Genomic DNA, 12,204 nt, shown 5'->3' with positions numbered 1-12,204 from the left:
AGAAGTATAGTTAGCACCATGGGAGTTATTATCAGCTCCAGTCTAAGATATCAGGATTTAGAAATCCTGTCACTGAGTCATGCTATTTAAGTCACATTTCAGGTCTATATGAGCCTTTTTTCCTTGAATCCTTTTTTGTTAATTGCATTTCTTTTCAGGGTGAATGTGAAAACACAATCATGCATTCAAAACTTGTGCACATCTCCCCTTCTTTACATAAAACATTATTTTAGTTGATAATTACCCTGTGTTTTATTGCTAATAAACTTCTATGTGTGCAGTAACTCTTAGCATTGCTCTTGAAACATTTTCTACTGCACTTTGATCTGACCAGCACTGCTCCACTTTTTTTGCTTTTGCCAAGACAGCTCCAAAGTTTTTGAGTGTATTTCTGATTTTATTTCAGTTTAGGAGGTCTAGTCTCCTTTTTAAACATTTTCTTGTATTTTTTTTAAACGTATCTACCATAAGCATCTGCCCTGTTTTGCAATGGTTAGCACTCCTGACATAAATGCTTAATCATTTTAGGGCAATACCCCAGCCACTGATTTTCTTTTGTTTGTGATCATGCATTTCCCTATGTGGGGTTTCAGAAATGTCTGTGGATGGATTCACAATTGTATTATCATCCTGATGACAAATTTGTCTGGATTTTACTGTCTCCTTTTTCACTGCTTCTATGTCTAACCATTTGACTCATATAATACCACTCATATAATACCAGTCCATTAATAATACACTTCTTAATAGTTCTACGATTTTTCATCTGCATTCTTCAATCATTCATTCTTTTCACTTGGGTAACTGTGTACTCTTTAGACTTTCTCTTGAACTGTTTCTGTTTGCAAAACAGGATATTCCACCCTACAGCTGATTCATCCTTACAATGGACAGCACTGTGAAAGCTGAATCTTTAATGTTCCCTTCCCACCTACTCCTTTTTATCTCCTCTCCTCCTCTCTCCTTTCCTCCCCTCCTTTCCCCTCCCCTCCCCTCCTCTCTCCTTCCCTCTCCTCTCTTCCAGTTTGTGCTATAGCTGTGTTCAGTACTCCAGAGAAATGAAAACTGTCCAGATGTTGTTTATATACATACACCTGCCAGTTAATGAGTTAATACATGATATTTGTTTTTATAGTAGTACAAACACTCTTTAGTTGCCCCAAATATTTGCTGCTAGCAAGGACTGCAGTATTCCCAAGGCAAATAAAACTGAATTATAGCAATGAAAAATAAAAAGTGTATTTTGAAGGTTACAAAGTCAGCTATTAGAAAGTTAGAAAATCCAGAACCGTGGGCTTTTAATGAAGGTAGAGTATGATGTAGTTCCATCAGTTTTTTAGGATAACTTTGCCAAATTCTTAACATATAATCCTGTGCAGGGAATACAGCATTCTTCAAAATTTTATTATGTTACTCAGAGCATACAGTTGAATACCTTACTATATTGCAAATATAAATTTTGTTTAGGGCACACCAGCATTAATATTTTCATGGAAGCTTATCTGTAGGGCAGGTAAATGCTGGGGTTTTTTTATGCTAAAAGTGCTTTATGTGTTCAAAGGGCGAGTCTTGAACACATCACTGTTTCTTTACATCTAGATAACTATAGATATGTATCACTTTTGATGGGCTTAGCACTTTGGCAAATCAGACCCAAGCTCTCAAATTAACCTGCAGAAAATGAGGGTGTATCAGATAATTAGCCTATGAGTGGTATGATGGTATAAAAATTAACCACAGAAGTGGATGGAATATAACTATAAAGGAGAATCTTGAGTTAACTTAGCCATGACAGCCACAGCTTTTGCAGTCACCTCCTTGCCACACCATGTTTCCATCTATGACAAGGAAGAAGCAGGAGCTCTCCACTCTCTTCGTCTACATAATCTAGGTTTATCTGTAAAGCTCATTCCTAAATTACATCCTTGTAGATATCTGTATATATTAAAATTTTCTCATTACAAACTCAGTGAAAATATAAAAATTCTCCCTTGTGGCAGCTGTAGCACAGCTCCCTTGTATTTAACTCCCAGAATAGGATGTCTCATTTTCCCACAGTCCACATCTTAGATTGCCAGTCCATCTCCTTGCAAAGCTAAAGAATCTATGGCTTCAGAATGATTTGATTCAATGGCTTATCTGATGGCATGCTAGCTATTCCTTCTTTTCCTTCAGTGAATGAGTTTTATGCCAGATTAGGAAGTAATCTAACAGTTCTCACTGTGATCACATGATAGTTAGCTACAACAGAAGGGAAAATACAGTATTGCATGACTTGTGGCAGAGATGGCAGTACAGAGAAACAGGTCTATTGAGGCTCTGCCGTTGTACAAAGTAAGACTGCATCCAGGAAGATGGAGCATCTTCTATTGGTCTCCTCTTGATCCTCTTGCCCATCACTTTTATGCTTTCCCAGTTTCAATTTTTGATCCAAATCCCTTTCTTCTTTCCCACTGAGTCCCAGACTGCAAACTGTAGGAACCAATTCAGTCCTCTTAGCTTCTCCTCTCTCGTGCTGTCATTCCCACTCATCTCCAGTTTCACCTCTCTTCTTGGATTTCCCCTTTGAGTCATATCACAATTCCATATCTTAATCTCTACACTGAGGCAGTTGTCTGTTCTGTCACATTTTTCTTAAAAATCTTTTCTATTCTTACTGTCCTCCTCTCTCCTTTCCTTTGGGTCCCAGATTTCATGCCCATTCATCCCCAGTTTGTACTCATCTGTTCCTAATCCTCTTTTTTTTTCCCTCTCTGGATCCCATTCATGATCTCTTTGCCTATTCAGTTCCTGCCCCTGTGGACCTCTCAGCTCTTTTTTTTTCTGACAAAATATGAGTACATATGCTGAAGCATGTAATAGGCATATGTTTGGCATGGTAGTTCACATGACAGTGGATTACAGCATTTGAAATGCAGGGGCAGATGAGTGGGACTTCTCACCTGTCTCAGCATGGGGTCTTGTTCAGAGATCAGGCCACCTGGCTGTGATTGACACAGGAGGCCATGTGAGAGAGGCTGCAGCGCTGCCCATTCCAAAAGCATTAAATGCACCTTGGTCTGTTCTCAAAGAAGAGAACACAAAGTGAGAATTGAATGTATTAATCTTGAATCTAGTGAGTGAGATTTGAGAGGTCTGTAGCCTTTCCGTTCTACACTTACATCACTGCACTTCCCTTTGCCTGTATTCTAGCAGGAAGGGAGAGGGAGAGCAGGGAACAAAAAGGCTTTTACTTTCATTGCCCTGAATACAGCCTGATCTCTATTAGCTCAGAGCTTCACTTCCAGAGAAAACAGCTGCTGAGCTAAGAGCTGGAAGCAGACCCAGTTCCAGTGGCATCTTCACGGAATTAAGCCCCAAAGGTCCAGCAGGTCATTAGAGTGTACAAAACCTCTTTTCTTGTGGGGCTTATAACCTAAATAAATTTGGACAGATTATCTTTGACACAGAGGTTAATTTGTTGACCTCATTTCAAAGTCTGATGCCACTGCCGTTTCTCAAAATCACTAAAAATGTTACCACGGGTATTTTCCCTTATCATTGCTCACAAAAATACACACATTGTTTTGGTTGAAATACTGCATGCGCATTTAAACTGAAGGCAAGAATGGACTTGCAGTATTGCAACTGCAATGGTTGTAGCAGAGTAAAGCTATAAGCTGTTGAAAATAGCCTTTGAATGAGTAGTGTTAGGCGAGTAGAAAAGTAAGCCTTCTTCCTGCCATCATTTATAACACATTATGTCACTGGTGTTTCAGTGATAGAGAATCTGCTCTTGTCTAAGCCTGGGAGTTTAAATCCTTGTGCACATGAAAGCTACCCAGTAGAACAGGCATTTGTCCATGTGCTGTACATAGCAAAATCACACTGTGATGTGTAACATATAGTACAGATTGCAGTATATACTGTTCAAAGTTTATTTTGAGTCTTCTGCATTTTCATAAGACAAAAAAATATGATCTATATCATCTTACAACATTGGCAGTATGAAACATACACACAGTATGCATTTTGAACTGTAGCATATGTACAGAATGTTCACAATTTAAACAGGAGAAATGTAGCTGAGCATCTATCTGTCTATCTATCTATCTATCTATCTATCTATCTATCTAAGCTTACTACCATGGTATTAGGAACCTCTCTGAAATCCTTGGTGTATTCCAATTGAAAAGCCTTCAAAGCTTATCTCATGAATTCTCTGTCCCTTCCCAGTAGGTATTTGCAAATGCCTTCACCTCTCTCGAGCCTGCGCTTGTTTCTAGCAGCTTTCTAATCACACAAACAGCACTTGAAGAAATTTGCTAAGGAGCCAATACTACTGTCATGGAACAACAGCAATTACACCCCACCAGTAAGGATAACAACTGGACACAGTTGTATCCAGCTGGAAAGTAACATTATCCTTTTCCAAATATAATAGCATTTGCATTCTTTCTCCTCACTTATGACCATGCTGCAGCGATACCTCCATAAAGATCTCATGACAGCTTGAAACTGAAAATCCCTCCAAGCCTCAAAAAACTAATTTTTCAGCATGAGACCATATCACTATAAGACTAGGCTTGCACCTTCTGAAAATTAAATTATTTTCCTCTTTCCTGCTAGAGCTACATTAAAGGGAACTGTTCAGCCTCACCCTGTTTCTCCAGTTAGCTGAGATGCCAATATCTACACATACATCTATTATAATTTTAACTGGTATGTTATGTGTAAATATCATCCAGTTGGATCTGCATTGACGTAATACATACTATATATAAGACACCAAACTTAAACATGTTTCAGTTTCTAGCTCTTTGAGAATCCTTTGCTAGTTAAGAATTCAATCCATCCTCTTGGGATTTTTAAAGAGTTGACACAGAACAGTACACAGCATTCTTAGGATACTTAGGACCTTTCAGGTTGTGGTCTCTGTATTTCAAAATAACACAGTCTTGCTGATGGTGTGGTGCTTTTTGGTGTGTGAGGTGTGGTTTTTGCATCTGCAATTGACCTGAGACAGTAACTTTCAGCAAATATGAAAAGTGTAAAATAAAAAAGGCTGTTGTAACCGCTTCACATCCTCTGCCAGAAATACAGTGATCTTCTTGGTGTTTTGATGTTTGATTGTGGATGAGGGCTTACTCTAGTTGTCATAGCTATTTAGTTGTACATGAACAGTTATTTCTCATTAAACTGAACTGAAACACTAAATTTTCACAGCAAAGGTCACTTGTAAAATGAGTAATATTTTACTGTGTAATGTCTTACATCTCAACGCATTTCAGTCTTGAATTACTCCTTTTCCATGAATTTACTGGACTAGTAGCTAAGAAACCTCCTGGGATTCCCAAGCTGGGGATTTCAAGTATAGTTCCCTGCCAAAAGCCCTACAGAACTACAACATCAGTTTCTCTTATGGTTTCCCTTTATGCATCATATTGCACAATAAGGGTTTCTGTTGCTTTTAGTCTCAGGAGGGACAGACAGCTGATGGTTTTAAGCAATAGTGACCCAATTCTGAGAAAATTTAATGTGAGACACACTAATTAGATTTTTGCTGATTAATACAATGGTATTTTTGAGTATTTAATTGAAATTAACAGGAATGTTTGAGGAAGAAGACACACAGCCCTGATGACTGCAAACGGTCAGAGATGACTCAAGCTGCTAAAAATGATGAAGCCTTTTAAAGTTCAGGACGGCTTTTAGCTAACTGGCTTTTTATCTGCTAAGATACATTTGGGACTCTACAATTTTGAGAAAATTTACAACAGGGCAAGCCAGAAGACTAAGTGTTGTACAACTTGTTTCCAAGATGAAAGGAATGTATAAACCACCAAACATTGTGAAACATATAATGCATGATAATACATGCAGCTGAGTAAGCAAGCTAGGTGAACTTTTTGCCTGTCAGCATTCAACCGAACCACAATTCCAGAAAATGAAGCATCTTACTCCTTCAGTGTGAATTTGCATTGAACGGTCTCTTACATCACAGCAACATTTTGGAGTGTACATTGTGCCAAATGGCAGTGGAGCTGTAAGGTACTGCTGCTGCCCGGATATTTTTTTAGTCCCTGTCCTGCCATGCAGTACTGAACTACCTGGACCTCTGAGTCACTCCACCTCATCCCACTTCCTCACGCTGGGGATCTCTCCATTGCCTCAGTTTTTGGTTTCTCACCTCCTCCGCTCTTCATAACACATCAGAGAGACTGGCACAGTGGGGGACTGGACCCACATTATTCTCATATAGCACAACGCCAAAAGGCAACGCTCACTATTCATATCTCATTTATCCTATCTCAGGTGAAGTTTTATGAAGATGGTGAGGTGTTGTCCTGCTGTTTAAGCGGGGGACACACATCGGTTTTCTGTACCAAAACCGAGCAGAGGTCAACGGGATATCAGAGTCGCTACCTGCCCGAACCCAGCCCCGTTCGCAATGGGGACACGCCACCGCCGCTCCGCCACACGAGCCCCTCTGCAGGGCCCCGAGACCCTCACAGGGTGCCGGGAGAGCTGACAGGGATTGGAGGGCGGGGAGGACGGAGACCCAGGATGAAGAGGGGTCTCCGTCCTGGGACCTTTCCGCCACATCGGAGCCTTTCCCCGCGAGCCGAAGGCCGAAGCTTTCCCTCCGCCGCCGCCGGGAGGCCGCGGGGGCGGGCGGGCGCGACCCTCCCCGCGCCGGGCGCTCCCCGGGGAGGAGCCGGCCGGGTCGCACCGGGCCCGCTCGCCAAGTCCGGCTCCGAGCAGCCAAACCCAGCCCCCTGGGCTCGGGGTGGGCGGGGAGGGACGGCCGGCCGGGATCCTCTCCTGCCGGGAGCGGGAGGACGGGCGAAACTTTCCTCCCCGGCGGCGGCGAGGCACCAGCGGCCGCCGCGGCGAGCGCCGCCAGCATGGGCCCCGACACGCTGCCGCTCGGCACCTACGGCGGGGCGGCCGCCGCCGCCGCCCTGCTGCTGTGGGCCGCGTGCGTGCTCTGCAGGAGGAGAAGGTACCGGGGCGGGGGGAGGACGCCGCATTCCCGCACGGCCGCGCCGCGGGAGCGGGGCCGCCGGGCGGGCGCGGCGCCGCCGAGCCGCGCATTGGGCTGCGCTGTCCCCGCCCCCCCCCGCGCGGGGACGCCCTATCAGCGCCCGGCGGGCCGGGGGCGGCAGTGCCCGGGGGCCGCCGGGGGTGGCGGCGATGGCGGGCCCCGGGGCGGCCGGGGCCGGCGGGGGGACTGCGGCGGCAGCAGCTGCGCTCCCGGGGGCCGGGAGAGCCGGGGAGGTGCGATGGGGGCGGTGGCTCCTCGCCTGACCGCGGCACGTGGGAGTCTGGTGTCGCCTCCCGTGGGTGCAGGGGAGCCCGTGCTCCAACAGGAGGTGTGCAGGGAGCACACATCCAGGCTCTGAGCAGTTTGGCGTGTGTGAAAACATACGTGACCCTGAGGTTCGCTGCGAACCTGAACGCGAGCTGTTCGTGTAGCAGGACATCCCGGCGCGGCCCTGGGACCGTCCCGCGGAGCCCGAGGTGCGCAGGCCGTACCTGCGGCCGCTGCGGGGTTGCAACATCGGCCCTCGCTGCCAGTTTTCTCTGTGATGAGTAGCTCGGGTCATGGACATTCTAGTGACTTCTGTTAGTGTTTCTCACGGGGTTGCCTTTAGTTTCTGTCAGCTATACGATCTAAGGAGTCACAGAAGGTACACACGTGTTTTGGGACGCTTTAAGAAGAACTTGCACTCTTTTTGAGGGGAAAGAAGTACTGTCTGGAACTATATTTTCTGTTTCTGAATACCTGTTATTTTATATACTGTCATTTTCACAGGTATTTATCACTTGATGAGGTGAAATGCTTGATCAAGTGTAGCCAATACTTGATGCTCTTCAGTGTCTGTTCTGCAGATGATGATCCCAGTGTTTGATTGGTCCCATAAGACAAACTACTTGACAGAGTAGTCTGTGATGCGGCTTCATGCTTCAACTTGGTTTATGAAATGGATAGCTGCTGCTTGACTGGTCACTCTTCCTCCTCCTCATCATCATCCCTGTTGCTTATCTGACCCTCTGTAAACTGGTTCTGGGAGTTAAACCAGCCAAACCCCTAATTTTTTTAATAGCTTTAGTTTGCTGCAAGTCTAGCTCCCTAAAGAACATCAACACAGTAAACAAAAGGGGAGCAGGAAGGACATGGTCAGGCCAAATGGGATTGGATGTCATTTTAAGGCTAGATGTTGTTATACTGGCTAAGCCACATTATAAAATTGTGCCTGTCATCAGTCGAAATTCTAGTAAAATTTAAAAAAAACTTGAATTTTTTAAAATGGAAACAGGCAGAGCTCTTGCTTGTAAAGTTTTCAGCCAGATGTGAATGGTAGGGGAAAAGGATCAAAGAACCCATTTTGAGTTATTTTTATAACCCTTGTGGCTGTGGAGTTTTTAAAGTGCACTCTTTAGAATCTACAGCAAAATTGTTTAGACATTTGTGCCACAGCAGAATGATATTGTACAGGAGGCCTCAGCAAGAAGGTGTACTGTCTTGCCCCAAAAAAACAAACTTCTGTTTGATTAATAAACCACTTTAAATCCTGTGCTGTTTCTCAAAGAAGTATACAAAGCACTGGCATACAAGCAACTGTAAATAACAAATGGATAAACCATCAACCTCTGTGTAGCACAGCCCTCAGCATAAGGGGCTGGTGTTGAGGTGCTGTCCTGCTCCAGTAAAATGTGCAATTAGTTGTTTTTTTTTTTTTTTAGCATGAAGGAAGAAAAGAAATTATGCATTATCTGGAGAGGTGCCTGGGAGCAGCCTGGCTGTCGACAACAGCCGTTTCTGATCAGTAGGAAGAAAAACTGTACTAAGGGTGCAGCAGATTAAAAAATAGGGATAGGTCTTAGTTCATGCTTCTAAGATTTGGTGCAAGTCTGTGATATCCTTTTGCTTATCTGACCCTTATCTGGTTATCCATCCCCATGTGTCCTCCACGTCTCATTTCTTCTTTCCCTCTCTTCTATTTGAATCTAACAAACCCAGGGAGGGTTTGTTAAGCAGCAGGTGAGGCTACCCCTCCCCTCAGGAATCCACTGTAAACATATGCGAACCTGTTTACATAGGGACTGTTGGGAGATTACAGCATAAATAAATGCCAAAGTCAAGGTTGTATTCCTGGATCACACCCATTTGGACAGAAACGCAAACAATATTTGTTTTGTGGCGCTTGTTGCTACTTCACGTATGCATGTGTTTTTATGTAAATTAATATATTGCTCTAATGTTAGTATGCTTGTACCAGTGTGCACACTCTGTATAAGGGGATTGTTGTGTTTAGGGTACCAATGTAAATTTGTACCAGTGTGCAAACTCTGTATAAGGGGATTGTTGTGTTTAGGGTACCAATATAAACTTGACCAAAATAAAATTTGACATCTTAACCACAGCCATGCATGGGTTCCATCAGGATAGGTGCAGTTATCAAATATGTGTATATATAAATAAAGAGTTTAAGTACATAAATAAACAACACTAAGTGCTAACTTGCATCGCAAAGTTTGGTATGTTTGTTTTGCTAGATGATGCCGCTGTCGTGCTCCACTGAGGCAAAGCACAACCACCTCTGTGGCTCCAAGAGTTATACCTCTAGGAGCCTGACGAGGGTTTGTGTATCCCAGAGAAGAGAACTCTTAAATCCATCACAGATGTTGCTTAAGCAGATGTTTCAGGATTTCACCTTTCCTGGTGTAAGGTGCTTCTGCTTGATTCCTGTCAGGCTGAGTGCTTGTTACTGGAGAAAAGTTTTTGTCAGAAGAGGTGTTGATTGACTTAATCTGCCATTGCCTTTTTGTGATGAAGTCGGTGTAATTTGGCATTACAAGATGTCAGGGTGAGTTCAGTACCGGTTTTCTTCTTAAAGTATTTAGATCTGCTCTTTAGAGACAGGGTAGAAAGGAAGAAGAATTTCCTTTTGTATAAGTGTTTATCATTTGAGTGCTTATGGTGGTAATAACACAAAGGAAACTAATTGGAGTCTTTGCCAGGTTTTGTATCACAGATGGTGCAGAAACAGAAGAAGAACGAAAGTTTCCATAATCACAGAAAAAATTTATTTTGAGTTAAACTTCTATGTCAGATGAGCCTCAGTGTGTTCTGCATGCAGCAGAGGGATCTCCCTCTTACTGGTTAATGAAGAAAAGCCTATCTAGGCTGTTTGCTGAGGAATGTCTTTTCTTCATAGAGCGCTTCCTTTTTGCTGCTGTACAAAAGTATTTCTGCTATGGCAAAACCTGATGACTTCCTAGGCTGGAGACTGCACAGATTATTCTCTTTTGTCTTTATAAAATGTCTAAGTCATCCCCAGATTTATGTGGGGTCTTTTTTGGTGTTTTCAAACTGTTTTTCAACTAGTTGTGCATGGTCTCATGGAGCAGGAGGTGAGATAGCAGGTGAAGCTAACTCCTGCTTGTCTTCCAGCAGTGATGTTGCCCAAGTCAGTGAAGGGCCCTGGAGATCCACAGGGCTGTCTCCTACTGGCTTTGATAGTTGTAGAAGTGGATTCTTGCTCAAATTGACGTTTATATTTGGCTGCTTTTTTTTTATTGTGGGTCCATGACTGCAAATGATCACAGATTGTAACCAACAATTTGTGGACAAGGCTGGGGTATTCTCCGACTCCCTCTTTGCAGGGCAGATGCTGCTGATTACTAGGAAGGGGAAGGGGCTCAGGCTGTCACCACAAATTAAAACCACTGTCTTTGGGGAAGGGAATAAAAGGAGAGAAGGGGAACAAAGATTGTTGTGTCTGTATTTATCTATTGAAATTGGATCCTTCTTCTGAGGTTTGAATCCAAAAGTTTTTCAGATAAAGAAATTACAGAGCGAACCTGGTAATACTCATCACAGGTTTATAACTGCTTAGAAAGTTAACACACATCGGATGTGAGTTACATCAGAGAAAGAGTTTGCAAAAAGTATTCCCTCTGTAATTCTATGGCTTTAAAAATGAAAGAGGGTAGATTTAGATTACATATTAGGAAGAAATTCTTTACAATGAGGGTGGTGAGATACTGGAAGAGGTTGCCCAGAGAAGTTGTGAATGCCCCATTCCTGGAAGTGTTCAAGGCCAGGTTGGATGGGGCTTTGAGCAACCTGGTCTAGTGGAAGGTATCCCATCCTGTGGCAGAGGATTGGAACTAGATGGTCCTTAAGGTCCCTTTCAACCCAAACCAATTACTATAAATGGTTTTCACAGTCAGAATTGCTTGTGAGGAATGATATGATAGATGGTGCATCTCTCTGTGGGTCTTGCTGTACAGCAACATAGGAATTCCCATGCTGTGTTAGATGGGACATTTACGTTCTAGTATGTTGTTTCTGCAGTGCATCACAGTATGGTATTAAAAAAACCCAAACAACTTTAACAGTATAATTGTAGATTAAAGTCAACATAAGAAGAATTACATTTCTCAGAAGGGATTTTGCTGTGACGTGAGCTACGGATTTAAAACCTTGTTGGAGCAAAGTGCCTTTCATTTTCCCCTTTTATTCTATTCTCTAAAATACCTCCAATCTATACAAGCATGTTCATCTAAGATACTTTTTCCCTAAATTGCTCTCTTGAACCCAGACAGATATTGTGGAAAAGAATATAGATTTCGTCTTTGCCTTCAAGAACATCTTATCCTTCTCTGTGACAAGCTGTGAGCTTGCTAACAGCTCTCTTACCAAGTGAATTGTAGTTCACAAGATGTCATCAGCCTGTCTTTTTTACCACTTCTGCTAATTTAGGCAATATGTTAAGGTAGTTTTCAGTTGGAGGGAACATCAGGAAGGACAGATACAAGGATATCAGAAAAATCTGGCCTCTTACTTCTTACCTTGGCTTTCTACTGAGGCCTTTTCCTCAGTCCTTTTGATTGGAGTTCTAGGGAGTGCATGCGTTTTCATGACCTCCTTTTGTTTACTGTCATTGTCCACTCTGAAAAGGACTGAAGACTGAAGCTGTTTAAGGCAGAAAAGTAACAGTTCTGTTTCTTAAGTAGCCTTAGAAAACCTTTCTCACCATCACACTTGGGGTTTTCTGTCAACTGTTCACTGCTGTGCCAAGATGTGGTGGAAGCTTATTTCTTTGCTTGCTTGTTCTAGTCAGAGCTTAAGTGAAGGTAGAATAAAATGAAGTAAACAAAACCATAATCTTCTCAAGGTGTACCAGACTCCCTTCATTGGCTTTTGGTTTT

At 43.1% G+C, this 12,204-nt stretch overlaps 1 protein-coding gene across 2 annotated transcripts in view; it reads left to right on the top strand.

Annotated features, from left to right (window-relative positions):
- LOC114002263 (cytochrome P450 7B1) overlaps positions 1-12,204 on the top strand; it is a 223,530-nt gene that overhangs the window by 87,148 nt on the left and 124,178 nt on the right. Inside the window, exon 1 of one of the 2 annotated variants that reach the window (XM_027748159.2) lies at positions 6,638-6,985. The exons of the other annotated variant lie outside the window; for it this stretch is intronic. Coding sequence (XP_027603960.1) covers positions 6,888-6,985 — 98 coding nt within the window. The 5' untranslated portion in view covers positions 6,638-6,887. Of the gene's footprint in view, positions 1-6,637; positions 6,986-12,204 lie in introns of those variants that run through there. 2 annotated transcript variants of the gene reach the window in all.

This window comes from Pipra filicauda, unplaced genomic scaffold, assembly GCF_003945595.2.
Source record: "Pipra filicauda isolate LSUMZ 115617 unplaced genomic scaffold, ASM394559v2 scaffold138_size1969278_pilon, whole genome shotgun sequence".
Taxonomy (NCBI): domain Eukaryota; kingdom Metazoa; phylum Chordata; class Aves; order Passeriformes; family Pipridae; genus Pipra; species Pipra filicauda.
Note: the sequence above shows the minus strand (reverse complement) of the source record. Positions and strands in the feature narration are given on the sequence as shown.